The sequence below is a fragment of the Apostichopus japonicus genome, chromosome 7 (genome assembly GCF_037975245.1).
Source record: "Apostichopus japonicus isolate 1M-3 chromosome 7, ASM3797524v1, whole genome shotgun sequence".
In the NCBI taxonomy this organism is placed as follows: Eukaryota; Metazoa; Echinodermata; class Holothuroidea; order Aspidochirotida; family Stichopodidae; genus Apostichopus; species Apostichopus japonicus.
In genome coordinates, this window is record NC_092567.1 from 16,330,407 (window position 1) to 16,356,443 (window position 26,037).

The following is a 26,037-nucleotide window of genomic DNA, read 5'->3' on the forward strand; positions in this document are numbered from 1 at the left end:
TCATGGGGATACAACTGGATACAATGAAAGGAATGGTCACCTCCTGTCTATCACCACTGAGTTGTGCCGCAACAAAACCAACCATGCAATACATCACTCAATATATCATATGCATGCATACAACTTTCATGGCATCAAAATATAGCAAACTACATTCCTGATTTTGTAGGGTTTAGCTACAAATTCCAGCGTAATGAGTATGGAAATTTAGTGTGTGAACGAACTACAGTGTACAGTATGTCTGGTTCAAGTAATCTAGGCCTAGTAATTCTGGTACCACAGAGACTGGAAATAATGAGGGGGGTAGCCTGAATGTCTTACAATAAATTATTGTGTGTACTCTAATATAGAATTGGTGATTTGCAATGATTTCAAGCAACTATTCACATAAAAAATGGAAAAGTAGTAAAAGTGATTTAAATCAGTGATTTTTTTGAAAAAAATCATCTGATTTAAATCGCGATTTAAATCAGTGATTTTAATCAAGGTGATTTAAATCAAACAACCCTGGTACCTGTAAGGTAACTTGTCATTGGGTGCAGTATATAACTGCAGCCACCCGGAGGAATTGTCTCTGGGACCTGTGGGTTGACCAGGGGTAATATAACGTCTACACAGCACTTTGAAACCTATCGCTGGTATAAAGCCGTACATGTACTGTATATAAATTGAATATTATTATTATTCCTTTCAGTATAGGAAGATCTAGGTCTGTAGAGCTCTACAGAGCTCTGTCTTTGCAGTATTATTGCAAGTAGTTCTCTTTTGACATCTGCAGGTATGAAAGTATTATTCATTGTAGGACTTAAACATTTGTATACATATATACTGTACATAATGCATCTTTGTGTCTGATAAATTAGCAACATACTGTACTGTATATGGAGCATGCTGTACACACAGGAAATAATTTTAGTGGTCAGATTTTGTGTAGAATTTGGAAAGCTCTGCATTTTCTTTTCTCTCTATGAATACTCTATAGTTCCTGTGTAGAAAACTGCACACTTCATATGTTCTGTACATCTTTACACCGTTTGCATGGCAAACTTGACCAGGTTTATACTATTTTGGGATGTGAAAACTGAATAAATTATTTGTTACGCGTGCATGTACAGCATAGTGCATACAGTAATTACTATGTAATTACTGTACTGTACAGAGCAGCTGTGATGACATCTATTTTAGAAGGTACAGTAAGTGATTAATCACTGAAAGAAACTCTCACCTTAAGAGAAAGCACTACTAGCAACAATAGGCCTTTATCGTTGAAGGTGGCTGGAGTGTTGAACACCAACCACACCATCTGGAGCAATCAATGACTGCAATGTAGCCTACTATCTATGTATTGCACTACATTGATGCATACTGCAATAGACTACAGTGCTAAATCCATACAGTACAGTACTGTAAGTCTGTTGCTAGCATGAGCAGTACAGTAAATAAGCAGTAAATAGTTAAACATCCTTTGTACTGTAGAGGTACTCCCCCACCCCCCCCCCTCACTAGCCAATATGGGAGTACTGTACATGTATCAGTGGCGTAGCCAGCTTTCTATTGTTAGTCGGGCAAGATTTTTCTTAAGCAGGGGGGCAACCCTGTGATGGTTGATGGTAGGAATTACCAAGAAATATATATGGGAATATGGGCACCTAATGTGTAATATCATGTAATATCTCGGTCTGATACCAAGTTCTGACCTTATATGAAGTGTGAACATGAGCCCTGAGGTATGAATACTTGTGATTAGAAAAAATGTAAAAAAAGAAGTATTTTTAATTCATCACTTCATTTCATTTGGGGTGGGGGCAAGACTAGCACAAAGCAAATTTTTTTTTGGGGGGGGGATTGCCCCCATGGCTACACCAATGCTGTATATGCAAACTCTCAACTTATTCAGTCAAAATTGCTTCAGAGTATAATTGAAGTCCAGCTGTTTCAGCAATGTATGGCTACTATACCCAATGGACACTTGAGAGATATATTTCTGTGTTTATCCATGGAGATAAAACTGTTTTACCTCCATGGTTTATCGTACTGTACCAGCCTTTACTTTATTGTAGACAAAACTCTAGTCTGCCCCCATATCCGATTGTTATTATAACCTCTCAATTCTACTGTGCACTGTACAGCCCATGGTCATACAAAGGAAAGTGTCACACAAAATGCCTTGTCATGCCCTTAAATCCTGTTATCTAAGGCCCTTTCATTTGTACCAGACACTAATAGTAATCTTGTGAACAATTGCCTCTGAATCTACTATATATACATGCTGTACAGTAAGCCTATAGTACAATACTACAGTGCATCAATTACAATTACAGTAGGCCTGCCTTACATGAACACGCTGCCTAACAGCCTAACAACCTGCATCACATGCATGCACACCCTTATGAATAATATATGTTCAACTTACCAGTTGTCAATATAAATTGAAAGGAGAGTACAGTACTTAAAATTGATGGATATTGGACAATATTATAGGACTTAATAATTAGTATATGATATACATGTACAATTGAAATATGATAGACTCCAATAAGGTAGCAATATTGTTACACAACGGACTGGAAATTGCACTATAAACAATAATATTGCCCCTCCCCCCCCCACCAATAAAAAAAAATCCTTCATTTTAGTAATAAAATGACAGTAACTTACATTTAATTTTCCTCATAAAGTCTTTATCTTGATGGCTGTAGGATATCATTACATCTTTGGGTTCCATGCTGTTTGTCCTGTGGGAGTCTGCTAAGACTAATCCGTGGGTAGCCTGATGGGTTGCCGAGGCAGACCCTGTACTTGCCTTCCTATCAGTGCCTCCTATCTGTGGGACCAGTTGTCCACCTTCTCCCGACTGGTTCTCACCAGATTTCCGTCTCCTGTAGTGCTCTGGTGAGTGTCCAGGGGTGTGACGAGGGGATTGTCGAGGGGAACGTGACTTTGAAGTCGATTTGGACTTCTTGCTCTGATATTTATTTTTATTTTTCTGGCTGCTACTACCGTTACCCATAACCAGTTCGCTAAACACTTCTCAGTGACTGCACATATTGTGAAATTCTTTACTGCACTGAATGGGACTTTGAACACTAACAGTTATTCCTCACAGCTCTTCCAACCAGCAAGTCTCTGATTGGCTACCACTGTGGTTCTATTGATCCCTCCTTGAGCTGCAGTGAAATACTACTGATGTGGAACACAGGTCGGCAATATTAATTAAATTATGAAAGAGGGCGGGAACTTCCAGTGGCTAAGTTTTTGACGGTTTATTTACAGTGTAACTTGTCAGTGAGATTGAACTTCTAGTGTGTGTCCTGATTGGCACTGTTAGTAAGATATTTAGCTCTGAAATTTAACAAATCTGTGAAGCTGCCTGTGAGTGTATGTACACAACCTGCGAAAAATAAGAGAAAATAATTACAACAGAAACGGATAATTACTGTGAGGCCAATTTGCAACTTTCTGAAGATATAAACATGCATTATGTTGTCTAATACATGTATACATGCAATACTTACATTTAAACAGTAACAATATAGTATTACACACTACAGGTACTGTACATTAAATCTATAGTACGGTATATACAGTATATATACTTAATTAATATGCAGAACTTAACAATTAAAGCAGAATTTGTGTCAGACCGTCTACCACTTTGGCAAGATCAGCAGAGATTAAAAAACTCACTTACAGTATACGGCATATATATTCTACAGTACTTAGCCTGGTACTTACTGAACAGGTACAGTTTGTCAATGGATATACAGTAACTCCAAAACTTACTGGTTTGGATATTTACGAGTGACGAGCTTACCTGTCTCCCCCCAACCTATGCACCTCATTCTACCGCGCCTAGAATGTCCTGGTAACCTTTTAACACTGTGCACCCTCTGTGACCCGGCTTCACGGGTCACCAACCTTCCTTCTCATGAGACCAAAGCCCCTCCAAAGTGGTCTCTGCCTTGGAGTCGAGTAGTAGTCCTTCCCGACAGATGGGAGGGCTACCCCCTCGACTCCTAGTCTAACATCGAATTTCTGACGCTTCCAACGGGAGGGGTAGTACTCCCCTTCCTGTGGGGGGGGGGCTACCCTGTACGACCCCATCAGCCTGTACCCCTTAGGTCTAAAAAAGGTAGCAGAAGGTACTCTACAAGTTAGGCCCAAGGCCCTGAGCACCGTAGTGTTTAATGGAGAAAGACGAAGGAAAAAGAGTATCAACATTATAAAGGAAATATATATATAACGCTTCTCCATATATATATAAAACACTTTAAGACACTCTTCCTTAAGTCACTCATAGTGGCCCTAAGTTACTACGAGATACTACAAGTTACTACCGATTACTACAAGTTGCTACCGGTTACTACCGGTCAAGATAAAACTTTGCAACAAACTCGCTGGTAACAATAGGTGATGGTACGGGGGCTCGTACGGTAGTGGAACCTCCTTTCCTCAGGTCTCTTGGCCTGTGCTAGAAGGTGTTTTGTTAAGTCAATGAGACCGCTCCTCCGTGCGGCTGTGTTCCACCCCCCTCGGGGGAGGGAGGCGGGAATGGAGACAGGTAAGCTCGTCACTCGTAAATATCCAAACCAGTAAGTTTTGGAGTATTTACTTCGTTCCTCGCTTACCTGTCTCCCCCCAACCTATGCACCGAGTGGCACTGCCCGATGGTGGGAGGCCCGAGGGGTGGGACCTAGTACCCGCCGGATCTCGCATCACCACGCTACGTAATGTCGCCTCAGCCTGTAATGAGTCTGAAAGGTAACAGGCGACGAACGTCGTTGGTGTCCGCCAAGCTGCTGCCTTAAGGATGACCTCTATTGGGACTCCTGCAAAAAGAGCTGTCGAGGCCGCTTTTCCTCTAATGTCATGGGCTCTCGTTAAAGTTGTGCCAACTGCGAAGGGGCGAATAATCTCCGTCAGCCACCGAGAGAGGGTGTCCTTAGACACCGTTGAAAAAGGTGCTCTGGGTAGTATGAACAAGGACATGGTTGTTCGTCTCAGGGGTTGAGTCTTGTTTAAGTACCATTTGAGAGCCCTGACTGGGCCCCACAGTATATCCTCTGCGACTGAGGAAAGCGTCTTTATTACAGGGATAAAGATGTCCCCCGGCAGGAAGGAAAGGACCTGGTTCTTGGGTATGAAGGACGGATCGGGGACCATTCTCCCATAGTTCTCAAACCTAATATGGTTCTGCTTTGTAGGCAGAGCGTGGAAACAGCTCCTTCTTCTTGCTGACGCGAGGGTGATCAGGAAAAGGGTTTTCTTTCTAAGGGCTGCCAGCGAGGCTGAAGCCAGTGGTTCGTATGGTGATTTAGTGAGTGCCTGCAGTGCTGCTGATGGACTCCACGAGGGGGCGAGCCGTCTGGTCCGAGGACGCCTGTTTGCCATCCCCCTGATGGGCTGGGTGATGTCCCCATTGTTGACCGGGGTGGACCCATCTGGAAAGCCGCGGTGGATCGTGGTAATTGCCAACCTGTAGTTCTTGATGGTTGACACTTGCTTTCCCTCCTCGAAGAGGGAGTGAGGAAGTCTACCACTTGTGCCAGAGAGGTCTCGGCTGGCAGTGCCTGTCTGTTCTGGCACTATTCCCCGCCTAACAAAATAACCCTGATCAGCGATAACCTGTCAAACATAGAGACAGATCCCTCCTCATTGCGGTAGCCAAAAAGCCCCCGACTGACAGTTTATCTAAAGGTCCCCCTTTATACACCTGAATGGAAAGACGTAATGGAGATAAAATGCCTTGCCCAAAGACACAACGGGATGATCTGGCCAGGACTCAAAACTGCAAGTCTTAGATCACCAGTCCACTGCCTTCACCATTTGACCACAGTGCTCTCGAAAATTGAGTACTGAATGGATAGTTTGCTTCATCAGAATCTTGGTCAATGCTACAACTGTTATACTGTATGTGACTACTAAAACTATATATGTATTTATGTATTTTAGTATAATGTATTATATGTATTTTGGATCATCCTGCAAGCAGGAACTTGTGAAGAAACCTCGTAGACCTATCAAGGCCGCAAGTTGACCGAATTCAGTCTCTTACATTCGTATTTAATTTCCATGATAATGAATTGTCAACAACTCTGTGACTGGACGACATACATTAATCTTGGAGTGACCCCAACTCGGGACCTTATAATTGCAAGGCACCGGCCTTAACCACTGAGCTACAGTAACTGGGCTATAGGTCTACTCATCAGAAACAAACTCCCAACAGGGACCGTGAAGTTGGTGAGAGGGTGGGTTTGTAGAAATTCCACCTCATACATCCCTGGCTGCTTTAACCGAGCCCGGGGAGTTACTCATCACGCACAAACGCGTTATTAAACGCTTCGTCTTTTGTTATGATAACGTTATTTGCGGTGTAAAAAAATATGTCACCGAAACGTTTTCAGGCTAGTAAATCCACACAAATTTCGTAAGGACATGAATATGACATTAATATAACATTAAAATCTCATAGAACGTTATGTCGACGTTTCAACAACACCACATTTGATGTTATAAAACGTATTAAATGTTATGCTAACGTACCTGTTACTTCTCAAGTCTCTTCATGTCGAGATGAGAAATTGTATCACTATCGTAGTACAGTGAAGGTTTCCAACTTCCTATTGAAACCAGCTAGCGCATGGTCACGGCCAGCCTATCAGGTGCTACGAAGTGCAACTCTGCTTAAAGTTTTGGAACATCGAACAAGTTATTCATGGAGCGTATCCCGTATGTTCGGAGCGTGATAGCCCTTGTAGCTTTCATGGGGTTCTATCCTACCCCTTATTCAACTTACTCACGCGTATGTCTTGGTAATTCTCCAGAGAAATAGAAAGGCTTATACCATAGGATCGCTCACATAGTCGACAGCTCGTTGCAGCAAACGTTGAGCTCACACGTGGCAAGCCAGGTGACTGCCTGGCCCCGCCTCCTCTCTTAACAAATGTACCGCGTTATACACATTGCTGGCAGTTTGCCAAGGCTTAAGAAGTTTTCGTTTTTCTGGCACGTTGCCAATGTTTGAGATAGTCCTCTTTTTGGCAGTTTGCCAAGATATTAAAGCATCGTTTGAAACCATTCAGTCTTGCGCATTTTAGCATATTCGGCTTGCGCATTTTAACATGTTCTGAGAGTGGGTTCCACAAGTGTTTTAGAACACAAGTGAGGTTTTAAACCTAGATATATGGCGATGAATTATTATTATTAGAGAGGAGTATAATTAGCGAGGACGATCTGACCCATGAATGCCCAGGAAAACTATGTCATGTCCTGGTTTCTGCTGGTACTGTACTTGTTAAACACATTTGGGATGTGTAGCGATTAAAGGTGTAGCGGTTGCGGTGTTTTTCTGCAATTGATTCGAACCTGTCGTCGCAGCCCAAGCTGCTAGTTTCGGGGGGCAACGATCCCCCCGATGTAGAAGGCTTTCCTCCTCTGGGAAGCGGGAGTAACCGTCCTCTGTAACCCCGAAATCTAGGGGTCGACCTCGTCGTCTAGGCCGGACAGGTTGACCGACGTTCTGCAAACCAGAAGTTCCTCACCGGGGGACAAATCAGGTTGCATTCTTTGGTCTGGGATTGATCGTGGTGTCGCGGCCGGGTGTTCAGTGCCCGTATTTGTCCTTCCCTCTCTGAGGCTGGGGATAAGTATATGTCCCTTCGCCGTGGGAACCTCGTTCGGGGCCGGCTCTCTTTTCGGATTGGGCGCTCTGGGGGCCCAGCAGTTGTTACTCTCGTCGGCCCCCGGCCTCGGGATCGGCCGCGGCTCCAGCTAGGAGGTCTGCGGACCGGGTTTGTGCCCCTGCTTCCCCGTTCTGGGGGCCCAGCAGTCGTCGATCTCATCGGTTCCCGGCTCCGGGACCGGCTCTGGGTCCGTAGTGGGGCTTTGGTTTCGGGCTCCCTATGGAGTCTCGTCGGACCCGGGCCCTCCGAAGCCCATCTCTCGGGACCCAGCAGTCGATTGTAGCTCCGGTTCCCGGCTTCGAGGCCGGTCTCGGATCCGGAGTGGAACCTCGGTTCTTCACTCCCTCTGGGGTCTCGCCGGACCCGGGCTCCCGGAGCCCCTCTCTGTGTGTACCACGCCGAGTACCACTCTCCTCGACCCGGACATTTTGTCCGTTCCGGTCGGAATTTCTAATGGGCTTTACATTGGCCTTTAGCCTTGCCCTTGCCTCCCCCTTGGTCATACAATCCGGACGTCGCCGGGACCTTGGGTTCTGGTCGGAATTTCTAATGGGCTTTACATTGGCCTAGGCCTTGCCCTTGCCTGCCCCCTTGGTCATACAATCCGGACGTCGCCGGGACCTTGGGGGGGCAAAAACTCTTTCTTCTCTCTCTCTATCTCTCTCCTCCGGAAGGGGAGTCTCGTACATCAGCTAGTACAGTGCGCCAAGCCATTGGGCCACTCTATGTGTTCTTGGCCACTCCCCATTCTATCTCTTAACGACTCTTTGGCTTCTTCCTCACCTCCAGTCTCTCCTACAATTCCCTCCCCTCTCGGAGAGCCGTTGGGGGTACGGGATGGTGTCCAGTTTGTCCCGGAGCTAGCTAGCTAGCCAGCCAAGTGTATAATTCTTGCCAAGGAGCTGGCGTAAACAAGATTTAGACCAACAAGGGTCTCTGGGCTACAGGTCCTGCCTCTGGGGCAAGGATCCTGGCCAATCCCCGCCCGATCCGGGCGGAACATCAAAACAATTGACATAATTCAAGTGGCTCCGAGTACATGATTGAAAAACTCACGTTAGGAAGGCTAGGAAAGGTAGTCTATCGTAAGAACGTAAACTAACCAAGGGAGTGGAAGGAGCGGGGTGGGGAGACTAGAATTGCCTTTGCGGTTTTTGATCGCGATAACTTTCGTGGAAAATTTGTAGAACTTCGTTGACAACCGTGCCCGCAGTGGTCTAAATTTTGTCAACGAACTTATTCGTTTTCAACTTTTTTTTTTTTTTTTTTTTTGATTTTCAACGTTTGTTATCGATCGTTGGTTTTTTTTTTTTTTTTTTTTTTCCACGGGAGTTAAGCGAAACAGTACTGTACGCTACAAGAGTGAAAACCAACACTTAGAAAAGCGACCAAGTAACGAAGTACATGAAACGAGCAAACATCTTATAAGAAAAATAACAGATAAAAACATGTACAGATAAGAACATGTAAACAATGCGAGAACCGCCCATTCGCGCTAATGCGAAAGGGGGGTCGTGGTTACAAGGTACGCTACAAAAGTGAAAACCCAACACTTAAAGCGAACAAGTAACGAAAGCATGGAAGGCAAAAAAATTTTCTCTTGGCCGGAGCCTGGCCCTTCTCTTTCTCTGTCCACACTCTCTTCCTCGGCCCCCTCTCACCACCTCTCCTTCCTCTTCCTCTCCTATCTGTACTAGGTCTCCCACTACTAGGGAGCCGCTGGGGTTGGGGAGCAAGTCTAGTATGTTCTGTAGCTACAATCTAAGTCCTGCTAGCCAGGTAATGATAATTAGCCAAGGAATGGGGGTGAACTGGGAACGCACCAGACACGGAACCCTCCTGGAAAAGTACGGCACTAGGGACAAGGGCAAGTTCATCCCCGGCCCTCACTGGCCGGAACATGGAGCAGTCAATGCATTTCAGCTGATTCCTAGACATGACTGAATGACCCCTAGCTAAGGGAACAACTTCTTAACAATATGATAGGAGAAGCCCCCCTTCTTTGGGGAGGAAAACAGCTAACAAGGAAGAGATAGGTATAATGTAAACATTTACAAACAAATGTAATTATAAATATGATATACCCATGTAGTATAAATTAATATACACATGTGGTATAAGGATAATAAAATATACACACATGGTAAGGGCAATGCGATACTACCTTAACACCGTGCCTCGGCTAGAGGCCCGCGGCTTACAAGGTAACAGAATAGGCATAAGGCCAGCCCACAAAAAGGTGGGGAAAAAGCCAGGAACGAGCCTGGGAGCAAGGAAGGGACAAGTAATATAGATATATAACGTATAAAGCAGCGATAATACAAGAGAAGTAGAGTAGTTAACAACTAAACAACGGGTGAGGGAAAGAACTAACGCAATAGCGTGTGTAGCCAAAAAAGGCGGGAACTAGCGTAACTACGGTAAACAATTCGCGGAACTGCTACCAGTACTAGAGTTCTGCACAGAAAAAAAGCGGAGCGAACGCCGCTCCCGAAAAACAGCCCTAAAAACCTCTCTAAAAAAAGAAAAGGATACTTATCGGGCTGCAAAGACTTCAAATACTTCCAAAAACAGTGGATGGGAAAAAATTTCCGATCCTAGGAACCAAAAGTGGACGAAATTCGGTGGAAAATATCCGCTCGAAAAAATACGAAGTAGACGCTTTGGTTGGTAGAATGAGAAGGAAGGTTGGTGACCCGTGAAGCCGGGTCACAGAGGGTGCACAGTGTTAAAAGGTTACCAGGACATTCTAGGCGCGGTAGAATGAGGTGCATAGGTTGGGGGGAGACAGGTAAGCGAGGAACGAAGTAAATCTAGTATAATTTCGAAACTGGAACTTTGAAGCTAGAAAGTATCTGGCATATTAATAGCATGTGAGAATCCTCCCTTTAGTAAGACTGCCTTTCCCCACTGGCCTCTTATTCACCTTTCAAGATTGTTAGTGTGGAACAATTATCATGTGTATTACGTAATCATTCCCCAAGCCTAGCAAAGGGACCCAGCTGAGCGTGAAAGAGTCACTTCCTCAGCGCAAATTTCCCCTGAACTAGTGTAGAGAGCCTATTAACATGCCTACGTAAAGCAGGTAAACTGTTGGGCTGCATTTTCAAATGCCTGGATTTCATATAACTATCAAAGTGCTTGAAACTTAAGAGACTGAAAAGATTAACTCTGCTCATATTAAAAGTGTAATGTGAAGCAATTACACAAGCTTTTTGACATTGATAAGTTCATGTTTAAATTATTCAAAGCTAAAATATACCTAACATGCACAGCTACTTCAGTCAATCTGTGTGAGTTTGAAGTCGAACTATGAATAAATTACTCAATTTATGCTTTTGACATTTTTAAACTGTATGTGATCAACACTATGTAATTTTACGTGCAGTTTTTTTTTTAATATATGTTTTTATAAATATTTTCTTTGATTCTAAAGTTATTGTTCATCATATTTTCCACCCTGGGAAGTAACTCCTACTGTAGATTGCATTTTTCAAACTCCCAAGCCCTTTCAAGATTTAACCTGCATGGATGAACATGTACATGAAACGACCTTGACCAAACACTGGTCAACTGGTGTATAATCATTCAAACTGTTTTGTGGAGTACTATTGTTTACTGACCTACATACTGTACATATAAGCAGAGCTCGTTAGTTAACACTAAATGACAAAATAATCAGACAATGATGGTGACCTGAATATCTAAACAACTGCATCTGAGGTAAAATATATAACTTATAAAACTCCGGACTGGACTGATCAATGCAGACTGGTATTTAGCAGCCAAATTTTTTTTTTTAAATTCTACAGAATAAGAAGACCTATATATACTGTTGTACATCAATATTACCTTGACTATAGATGTTCTAGGCTAAAGTCACATTTTAATTTATAAACTCAACTAGATTCAAGATCAACATTTTGAATGTTCTAAGATTTTACTCTTCCAACCACCCCACTGTACCATGCTACTGAGATGACAATTAATCTCCATTTTCACAGAATAATTACAGAAACATAGAACTCTGTAAAACCTTGTGACAGTCAGACTGCCATTCGCACTGACCATTAAACATGAAACATATGTATATGCTGAGCGTACATTAATTATTCCCAAGAAATATCATACTGTATGTACATGTATACGTTTCAATTCAGCACCTTGTTTAAAAATTGATGATTGGTGATAATGTCTGGTTTTTGTACCCCACCCCAGTCTGTCCCAAACTTCCCAACCCCCACCCCAAATAAATGCAAATGGATATAACTGCAACATGAATCAGTGGGTTTGATTATTATATTTGGTGGACATAAATGAATGTTTAGCATGGAAACAAAACCAACTATTTTACTGAACAGAAATATGTAAACTGCACACAGTCTTTGTTAGTGCTCAAATCATGTGTATACTGTTTGTATGTAATATTGTACACAAACCTAAACTTGTGTCTATTGATGACAATTAAAAATATAAGTACTGTATATATATATAAGTAACAAGTTGCAAGAACAAATAAACCAGACCCAGACACTCAGTACTGGTAGTTACTAGTTAGTACGTTGTTTGCCAGTTGGAGCACTGCCGATGCCCTGGCCTCCATTTTTCATCAATTTCTCTTCATTGTTAAGCTCATTTTTCTACCAATTTTCTACAAAACAGTATTTTTATTTTTTACTTTTATTTTACCGTTTTCCTCTTCCTTAAATGTGTCTTACTACTGTAACTTAAAGGTACAGTATGCTGCATTGGCCCCAAATATGCCAGATATTCAAATATGGTCACCGTTGGTCAAGTTCTGTATTTATTACCACCCTGCATGAAATTGACCTCACTAGGACACTCAGTCATCTTGTGTGTTCATTTAGAACTTCTGAAAACAGTTTGGAGAGTAAAGACCTCCAGGAATTTTTTTTTTTAAAAACTTAATTAAAAAACTATAATTTACGGCCTATACTGACTTATATAACAACGTCATCATCATTTTCTTTTTGTGCATGTGTGTGTGTGTGTGTGAGTTGTAAAATGTTTACTCTAGTCTTTAACACCTATAGACGAGGATATTAAAAGAGAATAAAACTGGAACTGAGCTTGAAGCTACAGTACAGTACCTGTAGTTATTTAATTATTGAATGTGATTTCCGAAAGTCCTGTATCAAAAGTTCCTGTAACATTTACAATACATAAAAAAAAACTATAAAAAAAAAACAACAACAAAAAACAAACAATACAGTTAAAATCCAAATTTAACCATAACATAACTGAAATTTATGCCAATATCTACTAGTCTGTACTACAATGGTGACCTTGTGAACTAAATGCCAAGCATCACTTGTACATAACAATTGGCTATAGATACTGTACGTAAACAATGTCTACTTAAGTAAACAATGTCTACTTAAGTTTGAAGTTTGAGTTGTGCAAGTGAGTTTGGCCTCAAGTGTTCACATTTAAGAACGCAAAGGCGATTAATGATATTAGTCGTAAACTGACCATGGCTAATCAACCACAAGTTGACAACAATTGTGCAAGACTTTGGATTCGATTTCTTCACTTTTAACGTTTAATAATGAGGAGAATATTACCAAAATCAATACAGCTGCTTTTAAGGTCTACGGACACCCGAACAACATTGTTCTAAACACTCATAAAAATAGCTCCAACTCCCATCAAAAGATTGATTATTTTTCAAGTCTTTTCTAGTTTTCTTAATTTGAGTTTTTAATAAACATTAGCAAGTTATGTACATTAATGTGAAGGGGGTGACTGCCTAATAATTCTGTTATGTTGATCTCCATTGGTTTTACAACCTCCATTTCTAGGACACAGGTTTGTGGCATTCAAGGCAATTATTTTTTTTAAATTATTTTATTGTCTTCTTTGAAAAGAGGACCATCCAGGGTGGGAATTTTACGGTACGCCGGTACGCTAGCGTACTGGAATGAAAATATGGCTAACCAAAATAAGAAAATCAAATGGGCCTAGTACTACACACCCTTGTAATGAGCGTACCAAAATTCTGACCGTAAGTGACTGCATCAGACTGTAGTAGGCTATATCTGCAATCTGCTTCTAATTAGTTACGGAGGATTAATTTGTCGCGCAGCTACCAAAAAACACCAACGAACAGGCCGCACACAGCTGGCTGCTAGCTCAGCGATCGTGCCTGGACCGTCACATACCTACGACTAACTGTGTATGCATCGCAATTTATTCCAACTTCACACATGAACTACGCAATTGCCGACCGCAATTGCGTAGTTCATACTGTACATGTGCTCAGAATTTTCCCAGGTACCCTGCCAAACAACTGTGCGCTCATCCCCTGTCTAACACCTGTTTGTTAACATTTTTGGCACGTTTCCAAGAAACGTTTCATGGAGTATTCCCCATGATACACGAGGCACAGTTCATACACGCAGCACAAGATATTAAGCTATGGCCATCTTTATGAAAGTAAACCTAATGTAATAAAATATGTTTTAGGCCACACGGCATGATTAACCAATGCTTAAAATTATTTCTATGTTCTTGTAGAAAACGTCAAGTTCGCAAAATACAATTAGTTGTGTTTTTGTAGTTACGTGAGATCCGTAACAGACGAGGTGGTTAGGCTATTTGCCATACACTTAACTATGGTAGGACATTATTTTTTCCGTATTTTTGGAAATTCTAGAAAATACTTTCTTTTCCCCCCGCTTAACACCAGATGTGGTCTTACGGTTTATTCATAAATGGGTGTACTAGAGCCTTGTTTACATGACATTAGTTGCATGTAGCACGATATGCCAGTTTTGCGTGAATTTTTCGAAAGTGTTTTGCTGGATCTTTCGTAAAATTTGAAAGGACCGAACTTACTTTTCGTACACAATTGGTAATTTCTCTACTGATTTTCAGAGTTTTTTTACGATCTCCAGTCGATACATTTCCTATGATCATGTATTTGAATAACTAATACCAAGTCGAGTATTCGACCCGGTATTGTCTGGTCGGAGAGTTCAACGTGATGGAGAGGGATTGCAATTATTTCGATCGAACATGCATTGACTGGATTATCTGCGCCGCCGCTGTCGGCTCGATATAAAGTACACTTGTGCTGCGAATCAGGAAGTTTTCACAAAAGGATAACAGCGTTCAGGTCATTGTGCTGTGCTTACCGATTCATGAATTGTGCTTGTACCAACTGAGAAATCTTGGCTCATGTTGGTAAGAACATTTCATCAAAAAATGAAAAAATGCTTACCAACTTTTTTTGCCAAATTCCCACCCTGGGACCATCACATTATTCCAAAGAGATATGTGGGCTTAACTGTGATTAGGAGTAAACTTTTTCAAGGGCTACAAGATGAAATCTTGATGAGCGCAATACTCCACGTCATAGCGTGCACAATGAGCTTTTCAGATTTATGAAAATTTGTGTATATCTTGGAAATGAAAAGAGGTTTCCGAAAAATTGCAATTAATTATCACACACAACAAAAGGAACTTGAATACTGCTACAGTATGTACAGTAGTTGTCCGTAGTATACAGAGTACGGTACTGCACAGTGTCAAAATTAACCTACTGTACTGTACAACTTTAGTAGTAAATACTTTAAAAGTCAAAAGTCGAAAAATGTCTCCAGTATGCAACTATGTTTGTACAGCATTTTGAATAATGAATCTGATGCTGTGTTCATTCAGTGTCCAATGCTGTGCAGTAATTGTTTACTTTCGTGTGAAAGTAAACATCTAGGCTACTGTACATACATATACAGTATGTTCACATGTGTACAGTACAATTACCAGTCTTTAACTTTGCATACATGTACAGTATAGTAAATGCTTCATAACTGATGCACCCCCGTAATTGACGCACCTTCAGTTATTACTAGCAACGATACAGCAGGCCACCTAAACTTTTTGCAGTCAGGCAGAATTACATATTTCATGAGTTTGAATCCATTTGAGCTATTTGCTGACCAAATTGTGGTATTTTCTTAGCTTTTAATTCCCTCTCCCCAGTTTTGCACGTTTTTTGGGCATTTGGAAATCTTACACCCTATAAATACCCAACATTACCTCAATATGATAAAACTACTCTCTGTGACCTCACCTGTCTGAGCTTAGAGGCTCAGAGCATAGCAAACAGCATCCAAAGTCAATGGATGTATACTTATGCCTACACTACAGTTAGCTTATCGACGAATGTGTCAATTTAGGGGTATGAAAGAACTTGACACGGCAGACATTTTGTGGTCAAATTCTGCTCAATTGTACGGTGCATAAGCACAGAACCTTAAATATTTTGAGATCAGAACATTTCTGAGGAACTACACATATGAAAACCACATACAGTTGAGTGTTTTGGATTTTTCCTTGATAGATATCGTTGATCAAATCCTTAAGTGCGTCAATTATGAGCCCACCATGCTACATGAGCATATCTTGAGAGTATAGCGTATATTGCTTTTTGGCCTTTTGGCTAAGATTATGTGTAGTATTATGTTGCCCTTCAGTTCTAGGGGAATCGTGATACACACCTGACCTGAGATTACACAGAATGCAAGGTGTCTGGGGTTGAGAGCAGATCTGTCCTTCGATAGTTCTTTGGTTTTACGTACAGGCATGTGATCTTACTCAGTCTTAGCCTATACTGCCGGTCATCCAATGTGGTTAAATTTCTTAGATCTAAAGTTAACAACGTATTACTGTAAATTTAGATCTAGTTAACCTAGTAAAGTAACTTAGATCTTCAGTAGTTAAACCTAGATAAATAAATCCTCACTACAAATGCATTCAATCTTGACTGTCTTAATCAATAATATCTTTTTTTGATACTTTTGTGTAGCAAATGATCACACATGTTCAAGCATGTCCTGGATTCATTCTTAGGAACGCTGGGAGGAATGGCGGAAGTTGTTACTGTAGACCAGCAAGGAATGATCCTGTGTATTTTGTAGTGTCTTATTGCGTGTCCTACTCTGTAGAATAGCCTAACAAGTAACAGTAACATTTAGGCCTAGGCCTAGCCCAGACTAAATAAATTACAGTAACGCGTCGTTGGTTAATTTAGTCTGCATGTTATTCCTTCTACAGTACACGCGTTTACACGGCCTTTGTCATTTTAGGCTTGTCCTGAAAGAACCTACCTGATGTTTGATTTCTCTGCGTTATAATTGTAGCTATTTTCTCACTTCTGATTGTTTCCAAGCTTTGAGTTCGTTGTTATGATAAGCGTATTTATAACGCGGCGCTCTGCTGCTACTGTTCGTCGGCGTACACATAAATCGAATGTAATGTGTAGTGATCATAGAGCATAATAAAAGAACAGTGATGCATGTTTAGCGACTATATGAGTATGACACTGCACTATTATTATATCATATCACTGATTGCAAACAATTTTGTTTGGTTAAAAATTTCCATGGAATTCCTCAGGATGTTGGCATTTTACACCGCAACAAAGAATAAGAATTTCAACAAAGAAATGTACGGCACCGTATGCTTAAATTGTAATTGTTTAATGATGTGAATCACTTTTCTTTTTTCAAAGTTGGAAACTTCCAATGATTGTAACAAATTATCATATCGTGCGTACAATTGTCAACGGAATAAAAACCTCAGACTTCCGCCAATTTCCCGTCAGACACAAAAATAGCCAGTGTCGTCATCAAAGTCCAACAGCGAAACATAAATGGTCGGGGCTTGATCATAGGCGTAGGAGCCTCATTTGATTTGGGGGGGCTGTAACGACTTGCCCGAAAAATATAACCAAAATTTTTCGCGCGCTCCGCGCGCGTTCCACATGTCAATGTGCATATCATATAGGCATTCATCGCTTATTACATCACATGCCGATAACATTAAACCGTTCGTGTTATTACCCTTCCATATTGGTAATATAATTATTGGGGAAGTCGTTAAAACAATAATGATAATAATATAAGTTTAACTATTGAAAAACACATTGTAAATTCTTCTTCTATCAGTAGGTGCCAGTGGCGTAGCTAGGGGTATTGGTCAGGGGGGAGAGAATGCTCTGTAGGGGCGCTTTCGACACTATCTAAGCGGAGCGCCACCACCAGTTGGCGCGGAGCGTACAAAATTTTTTGGAGTAAAGATACTCCCTAGATCGCTGGAAATGACCCTTCCCAGGCCTACCTAATTTGCAGATAAACGAAGATTAAATAGGTGTCATCGCCATTTGTCAGAAAATTACACCAACAAAATGTGACAAATGTCAATAGGTATTTGAGAGCGCAATAAAAAAAGTCAATAATCGCGAATAAGTAGAAAGTGGTAAAAAGCTGAAAAGGGCGCCAGCAGTCCATTTGAGTCCGTCAGGGGGGGTTCATCGGCCCCCTCTGACTGTATGGACGCTCCGCCACTGGTAGGTGCCCGAAAAATTCTCAGTATATTGCCCAAATTTTCACCAAAAAAATTGAAAAACACACTGCAAATTATTATTCTTTCAGTAGGTGCCCGAAAAAAATTCTCAGCATATATTGCCCGAATTTTCACCAAAAAATTGAAAAACACATTGCAAATTCTTCTTCTTTCAGTAGGTGCTCGAAAAATTCTCAGTATATTGCCCAAATTTTCAACAAAAAATTGAAAAGCACATTGCAAATTATTATTCTTTCAGTAGATGCCCGAAAAATTCTCTGCATATTGCCGAAGTTTCACCAAAAAAGAAAAAAAAACACACTGCAAATTATTCTTCTTCAACTTCCAGTAGGTACCCGAAAAATTCTCAGCATATTGCCCGAATTTTCACAAAAATAATTGGTTGTGGGGCTGCAGCCCCCCCCCCCCCCAGCCCCCCGCCTCCTACGCCTATGGGCTTGATCGGGGTGGGTGAGACACTGTGGTTTCTAGTTAGTTGGGGCCCAGTGTCTTTTTCTTGACAGCATACTCCTGGTAAAATAGTCTGAACTCGACATGTTTTGTACAAAAAAGTGACCTTGAAGCATAAGTGTGATGAAACACTTAGTGTTACCACGTACATTAAGGCTATAAAATTCCACTTTCTGGCACATCATGACATGTGCTGCCGTTTCTATGAAAATACAAGAAATATCTCAAAATCCTTTAACGTCTGGGGACCTTGTCCCCTTAATCTCGCACAATAGGGCCCTGAGAAACTCTCCAGAGAAATGCCAAGTGAATAATTCCCCTTAATATCTGACATGTATTTTGGCGATGCAAAATCACAACAAAAAGGCGTAGGCCGGCCTACTATAAAGTCTCCCCTGCCCCTGACCCCAGCTCTAGACGGGTCTAGGGGAGCGGAAGTTGATGCCGGCTTATACCAATCAGGTTTTATGATTGTTTACGCGAGGACGAAAAGTAAATTACAAGAATTTAAATATGCGACAATATGCGTACATTTTTCGACCCGATGTATTATATGCTATTTAATTCGTGTAGGCCTATATAGGATTGGGAATTTTAACAGTAGAAAGATAAAGTTCACGAATTTATCCGGCGCAAAATTTTGGTGCATATATGCTCGATTTATTTTCTAGACGTTTCCCCGAAATGTTTAACGTCACACATATATGTATAATTATATGTTATATCAAATCTGTTTCAGTTTTTCCATTGCTTTTCACTTGGTGAAACCTCTGCACATATAATTATGTCAATATCAGGTCATTGGGTCGATCATATATACCTGCCTATATATAACTACTATCATTCGCAAATACTTTTGATTTTTCCTAAAGAATAAATTCATGACAACCAATTAATAGTAACAAACGAATAATTGTCGAGTGGCACTAATGGGCGTATCTAATTACGATCATATCTGAACAATATGAAAAAAGGCATCCTGTGAAACAGTTGAAATTTACTCTCCATTTCGCTTTAGAAGCATGTATGATGCGTTAACTTGCAAGTCTCAAGATTCCCAGCAAGAATGAAACTTTTCAAGTGTCAATCATCTGTTGATCAGTGACATCGCCAGACTTCTCAATTTTTTTTTTTTTTTTGGGGGGGGGGGGCAAATAACAGTGGTTAGGGGGCACAATGTTTGTTTGTGGATGCCATCCTGGGGGAGGGGTCTAAGGGGAGGGGATTTTTTTTTTATTAATTAAGGGTCCTTAGATGCAATCTGGTACTATATTTTGCAACTTTTCGGGCTAGTCTCTCCGCGGTAGTTGTTTTTTGAGGCAGATGCTTGAGTATTTTTGTTAACAATATAAACCGCATCTGAAGGGAGGCACGATTTTTTTTTTAGGAGGGCACCTGCCCCCTCCCTCCCCAAGGCCATCCCTTGGCGACGCACTTGCTGTTGATGAGATGCGGGTCGTACATACATACATTCATATATTCCGAGAACTCAACTTACCTCTGGAAACAACGAAAAATTACCAAGTGAAGTGAGGGCGCACTTTGGAAAATGTTAGGCGGAGACAACAACAACAACAGCTCAAAATGTCATATGACAACACTGAAGATATATGTAACTTTTATTGAAATAGACTCTGCAATCATGGTTTTACTCTTAAAAGAAGAAATAACACATTTATAACATTAAGATACAAGACAAGAGTATTTGCTTTCAGCTAAAAGAAATAGTAATGCATCTGAAGCTTAGATATATTTACATATCTTATTTTCTTAAATTTTATTAACACATAATTGCAATGCTGGAATGAAAATGTCAGAAATAAGCTGAGAATGGGTTGGGTTCACAGATTGGCAGTGTAGCGAATGAAGGAAGAGAGTGTGAACAACAAATGTGTGTGGTATTGGATATTTCTTTAACAAATCAACAGATTTTGGAGAAGTTTGTTGTTTAACCTTCTCTAAAACTTACCACCCTCCTTGCATGATTCGAGCACCATGAAATAAGGGTAGTAGTCTTTGGAGAGAGTCGAGCAACGGCCATCTGTGTTTTCACACGGAATGACCCTATTAAGCAAGTTAAATTGGCAAATGAAAAGAGCAAAAATATTATCTTCATTGAATATGATTTTTACACCAACTGAAATGCTTTCTGTTTCTTATAAAACAATCCATTTTCCAATACAATACTCTTGAATACTGTAGCTAGTCATGTGATTAATGTAACTGCTCCTTCACCTTTCTAATGCGATGTTTGCTATAAACCAATAATCTTTGATTGTCGATTTTCTTCTTCATGTACAAAAAACCCCCAAAAAACACAATGAATGAATTAAAAAATAAGTAAAAGCTATTGGCAAGGAGAGAGAAGTCCTTTAATCAAAGAGTATCGGATATTAAGTTAACCTGGGGTGTAAGTTCATTGGAACAGCCTGGCATTACAGGTGATTTGGAAGAGCAAACCTGATTCATACATGACATATAAGAATGTATTAACATAGTTGTAAAAGTCTACACTTTAAAGGCATTGTATTCCAAGATGCTATGCTGGATGATTTTGCACTGTCTAAATTAGTTCTCTGTGATTTTTGATTAGGATACATGTTTTAACATTTAAAAATGCAATTTCAAACCTTTTGATGTTTACTTCATTCTTTGAAACAAAAGTTGGCTATTCAAGCTACCGTGATGACCACAGTTGCTGCAGTTTTGTGAGTTCAGTAAGTAATGGCATGTCAAACATAAATCCAAATGAACTTAAAAAGGGCAAATGTGATCATTCTCCAGGCCACAGGTACAGTCGTCGAATTTAGAAAAGCATTTCAGATATTTTATACAGCATTTAATTAAGGCTAATAAAATTATTTACATTATAGTTATGTGAATAATATTACATATATATGTTGTGTTGTAGTCTGAAAGATAACTTGTTGCCATGCACATGTACAGTATACTTCATTGAGAGCAACTCAATAGGATTCTATGACTAAAAATGCATGATTGTCTTTAAAATAAAGGGTGTGATACATACATGTTCTCGAATACCTCTTTTTTACAGGTCAAAAGGGCTGAATACAAACTTTCTTTTCTTACAACTGGATGCCCTCTGTGCTCTATCAACTGAACTATTTGCAAATGCATCTCTGCATTTACAGAGATGATGTCTTGCAAAGGAAAGCAACCATAGTCAGTCCTACCTCACACAGAGTCTGTCAAAAAAATGCCTTCGTCTTTGTCGGCCTTGCTGTCAGTCAAGTTGCCATGACAACCTTGAGTGCTGTGATCGCTGTTTAAAGTCTCGCATCCACTATCCTGGACTAGACCATCATTACCTTCCCAGGCATACCTTTGATTCTGGTTGCTACCCTGGGCTACACTCCTAGAAGTTATCACCTGTTTCTCCGTTACCGGACTGCCTTTCCTGGGGTTTTCTTTTCCCACCCCTTTGATGGTGGTTTGTGATGGTTTCCTTGCAGAAACAGGTCTTTTTGGTTTGCTACCAAGAGATTTAATCCAGCCATCACCGTCTCCACCAGGCAGCTTAAATGGATTCTCGTACTGTTGGTCCGATTCGGGGAGATCTGATTGGTCCGATTCGGGGAGATCCGATTGGTCCAATTCCTCTCTCTTCTCATCTACAGCTTGTAACCTTCTCCCACGTACTCTGGTAGCTCTCTTAATCCTTTCTTTTCCAAGAGATGGGATGATTTGATCCAAATCCGGATCACTGGCTAAGCTTTCTTGCTTCAGTCTTAACTTTTTGGCATCAGTCCTCTTTCTGCTCAGCCATTCATCATAACTGACTCTCTTCTGATGATTCACAATCTGCACATTATTCTCAACATTCTCCTCTACCTTTCCGGGGTGAACCTTAGACTTTTTGATTTTCTTTCGTTTAACTTTTTTCTTACCTGCGACTTGAGATTTATCTCCACTACTCCCATGAATCGGGCTCCTATTTTCTGTCCTTAAATCTTTTTCATTATTAACTCTCTTCCTTTCCTCTTCTTGTTTCTTCATAGCTTTTCTCATTTTCTTCTCCATTTTCAATCTCTCTTTTGCCTCTTTCTTCTTATTCTCCTTCCACTCTGCTACTGTTTCCTCAGATTTCAAAAGTTTTTCAACCTTTTCTTCCCTCTGTTTCTGTTCTGCAATCTCTTCGTTTTTCTCCTTTCGTCTTTCTGCTCTCTTCTGCTTCCTGATCAATTTATTCTTCCGTCTGAGCCAGAGTCTGATGGCCGGATTGTCCGTGCGTTCCAGTTTACAGTCTGAGACCCTTGGACTATTTTGACTGTTTTCCAATGATTCTTTCGTTTCAGTACTGTCTGTAGATTTATTAACTCCATCATCTTCATTTTTTGTCTTTCTTTTCACCTGTCTCTTCTTCTTTCTATTATGGGATACCTTAGCCTCTTTTTTATCATTACAGCTCTTCTGATAGAGTCCCGGTCTAGGACTCAGCAAAAGCTCATTCAAGATTTCATTTTCCAAAACAACATGAAGAGATGAAAGGTCTCCTTTCGGATTTCTTGCTCCAAAGTTGTCTTTCTCTATTTCTGTATCGTCTCTTCTGCTGCTCATCATTTCCTCGTCAGAATTTTCACAGAAAGACACTCTTTTCTTTGATTTACCAATAGGGATTCCTGTTTCACTATGATGGAATTGTCTACTTTCAATAGGATCTTGATTATCTTCAGTAATATCACATATTTTGGCTTTCTCTGTCTTAGTTGGGGACTGATATGTTACAGTTTCTGTGAGTTCAACTTCTCCTTCAATCACAAACAAAGGTTCATTTGTTCTCCTCTCTTCAAACAGTAATTCTTCATTTTCGGAGACGGAATCAAAAATAACGTCCTCACCTTCAAAGTTGTGATGCTCCTCAAACTGGATGATACCATTCTTGTCAATGTATCTAGGGGAGGTGTGATATCTTCCAGAGGCAGAAAGATCACTGTCCTCTCCATTACTGTACTCACGAGATGGAAAGGATCCAAATGAGGAAGAATTATCTAACAAATGTTCTGACTGATCCGTAGTGTATTTTGTTTTATGGGAAGACCTAGTCGACCTGCGGTCACTTTGAGATGGTTTTGCTCTTCCAGACTTTGGTCTTAATTTCGATGATCTAACTGGCGGACTTAATCTTTCCTCTACCAAAGTTTCTTCATCAATCACTTGGGGAATCCTGACAAACATGTAACCAGGTGTTTGGATGTGTTCATCTTCAACTGTTCGTTTCCTACTTGCAGAAGATTTATTTTTTAATTTCTTGGATGACCTAGCAGACCCTTGTGACGATGATTTACTTATCTTGTGTCGTGATTTTCTGGACGATGCCAAGTGAACGTCCAAACTTCCTACAGATGAGAGAACATTTTGTTCGAGATGCTGGAGTGCCAGTAATCTTCCAAGTTCTTCATATTTCTTCTTCAGGGTATCTGTATGGCCAGAGGCCTGTGTAGTAAGATCCCTTCGAGGAGTAGTCTCATATTGATGGGAGGATGATCCATCACCTCTTGCAGGGGATGCTGTGAGTTTCTTGAGCAGTCTCCGTGCATCAAGTTGAGCCCGAAAGTCAGCCATTCACACACTGTATTCCATTGCACCACAGTAACAGAAGGTTGATATCTGATTCAGAATCCTAGAGCACCAAAAAGGAAGAAATTTACCAGTAAATATAGAGCAGTTTGAAAAAGCAACTTAAGAAATTAAATTTAAAGGCCAGTGGCTGTAAAGTAACAAACCTACAGTATCATTTCAAAGATTGTGGGTTTGATCCTTAGCAGGCTTAAGTTTTGTGGGCTTTTCATTTCAGGCTACAGTAAGTACAGGTTTCCCATCTAAAATGGTCTTCTAAAGAAATCCAAAATGAGTTAAAAGTGTCAACTTGATAGCAACCTGACATGAAGCCTTACAGGACTTTGATCACTTTGCTTTGCTATACTGGTTAAAGTATCACCTGTTAACATTACAAAATATCTGCCTTCTAGGCTTATATTATATTTATAGTGATGATTCTATTCATGATTAAGCTGTAAACATAAGTTTCACATGAAGTTTGAGTCAAAGAAAGTTATTACTTCTTCCATATTTTCATAATGATACAGGTGAGAAAACTGGCAAAAACTTTCTGACCACTGAAGTAAAGGCTGCAGAAAGGAATAATTGAGAATGAGAATGCGTAGTTAGCTTTTCGATGTACCTTTGTAAATGCTGTCTTATGAAAGGTGTGATCAGTTTTTGTTTGCTTATGACCTTGTCCTAGGCTACAGAATACAAACGTTACTAATAGTATAGTCAAGGCTTCATAATTGACTCACCCCCATAATTGACGCACCTTCAATTATTACTAGCAACGATACAGCAGGCCACCTTAACTTTTTGCAGTCATGCAGAATTACATATCTCATGAGTTTGTATCCATTTCAGCTATTTGCTGACTAAATTGTGGTATTTTTTAAGCTTTGAACACCCTCCCCCAGTTTTGCACATTTTTTGGGCATTTGGAAATCTTACACCCTAAAAATAATTACCAACATTACCTCGATATAATAACACTACTCTCTGGGACCAAACCTGTCTGAGCTTAGAGGTTCAGAGCATAGCAAACAGCATCCTAAGTCAATGGATGTATACTAAGGCCTACACTACAGTTAGCTTATATCGACAAATGTGTCAATTTAGGGGTATGAAAGAACTTGACACAGCAGACATTTTGTGGTCAAATTCTGCTCAATTGTACGGTGCATAAGCACAGAACCTTAAATATTTTGAGATCATAACATTTCTGAGGAACTACACATATGAAAAACACATACAGTTGAGTGATTTGGATTTTTCCATGATAGACATCGTTGATCAAATCCTTAAGTGCGTCAATTATGAGCCCACCATGCTACTATTCAGCTATACTTAGTGTAGGCCCAATGTCTACTCGATTATCGATAGGTCTTACTTAGCCTACAGATTAATATGTACACTACGTAGATGTTTGCGAAGATTTTCATGCGAAATGTCAATAGTCAAACAAAGTCCCCCCTCTCCACCAATAATATGTTACAATAGAAATGTCAGAAAACTAACAATTACTAGGCTAGTTGAGGCCTACGTTCAACTGTCATGGCCTAACCCGGCTGCACTACGCTACATTACACTACAGTTGTCAGTTTTCATATACGAATAACGTAAAATACCTGAAGAGTTTATTCATACACACCTTACTACTCGACCATACATTCCCTTCGTCGAAATCGGTTATCTCTACACAAAAGCCGCTGGTATTTGAATTTTTCTACGAAAATTTGTCCGCTATGATGATAGTACTAATAATTATTGATCGCGGTATAGTAGTATTAGTAGTAAGTACGTCGCGCGCCCGTAGACTTTAATATAATTAATTGGTTGCTAAGCAACAACATTGGGAGAGACGATTTCAATGCCGTAAACTGATCGTGAAACTGAAGTATTTAAAAGCGTTAATTGGTACTAAAATACCTGTTTGTCAACCATGTAG

The 26,037-nt window shown here is 40.5% G+C and overlaps 2 protein-coding genes across 2 annotated transcripts in view; both read right to left on the reverse strand.

Annotated features, from left to right (window-relative positions):
• Positions 1 to 17,222, reverse strand: part of LOC139969487 (uncharacterized) — a 39,847-nt gene extending 22,625 nt beyond the window's left edge. The window contains exons 1-2 of the mRNA XM_071974520.1: positions 16,817 to 17,222; positions 2,659 to 3,391 (exon numbers count right to left, since the gene is read on the reverse strand). Of these exons, the coding sequence (XP_071830621.1) occupies positions 2,659 to 3,010 (352 nt within the window). The 5' untranslated portion in view covers positions 3,011 to 3,391; positions 16,817 to 17,222. The remainder of the gene's footprint in view (positions 1 to 2,658; positions 3,392 to 16,816) is intronic.
• A 2,909-nt stretch (positions 17,223 to 20,131) lies between these two features.
• LOC139969488 (uncharacterized) lies at positions 20,132 to 25,910 on the reverse strand. Its single transcript, XM_071974522.1, has 2 exons — positions 25,741 to 25,910; positions 20,132 to 24,165 (listed from the first exon to the last, which is right to left on the reverse strand). Exon 2 carries the CDS (start codon positions 24,105 to 24,107, stop codon positions 21,720 to 21,722), a length of 2,388 nt encoding a protein of 795 aa, XP_071830623.1. The 5' UTR covers positions 24,108 to 24,165; positions 25,741 to 25,910; the 3' UTR covers positions 20,132 to 21,719.
• Positions 25,911 to 26,037: the final 127 nt, after the last annotated feature.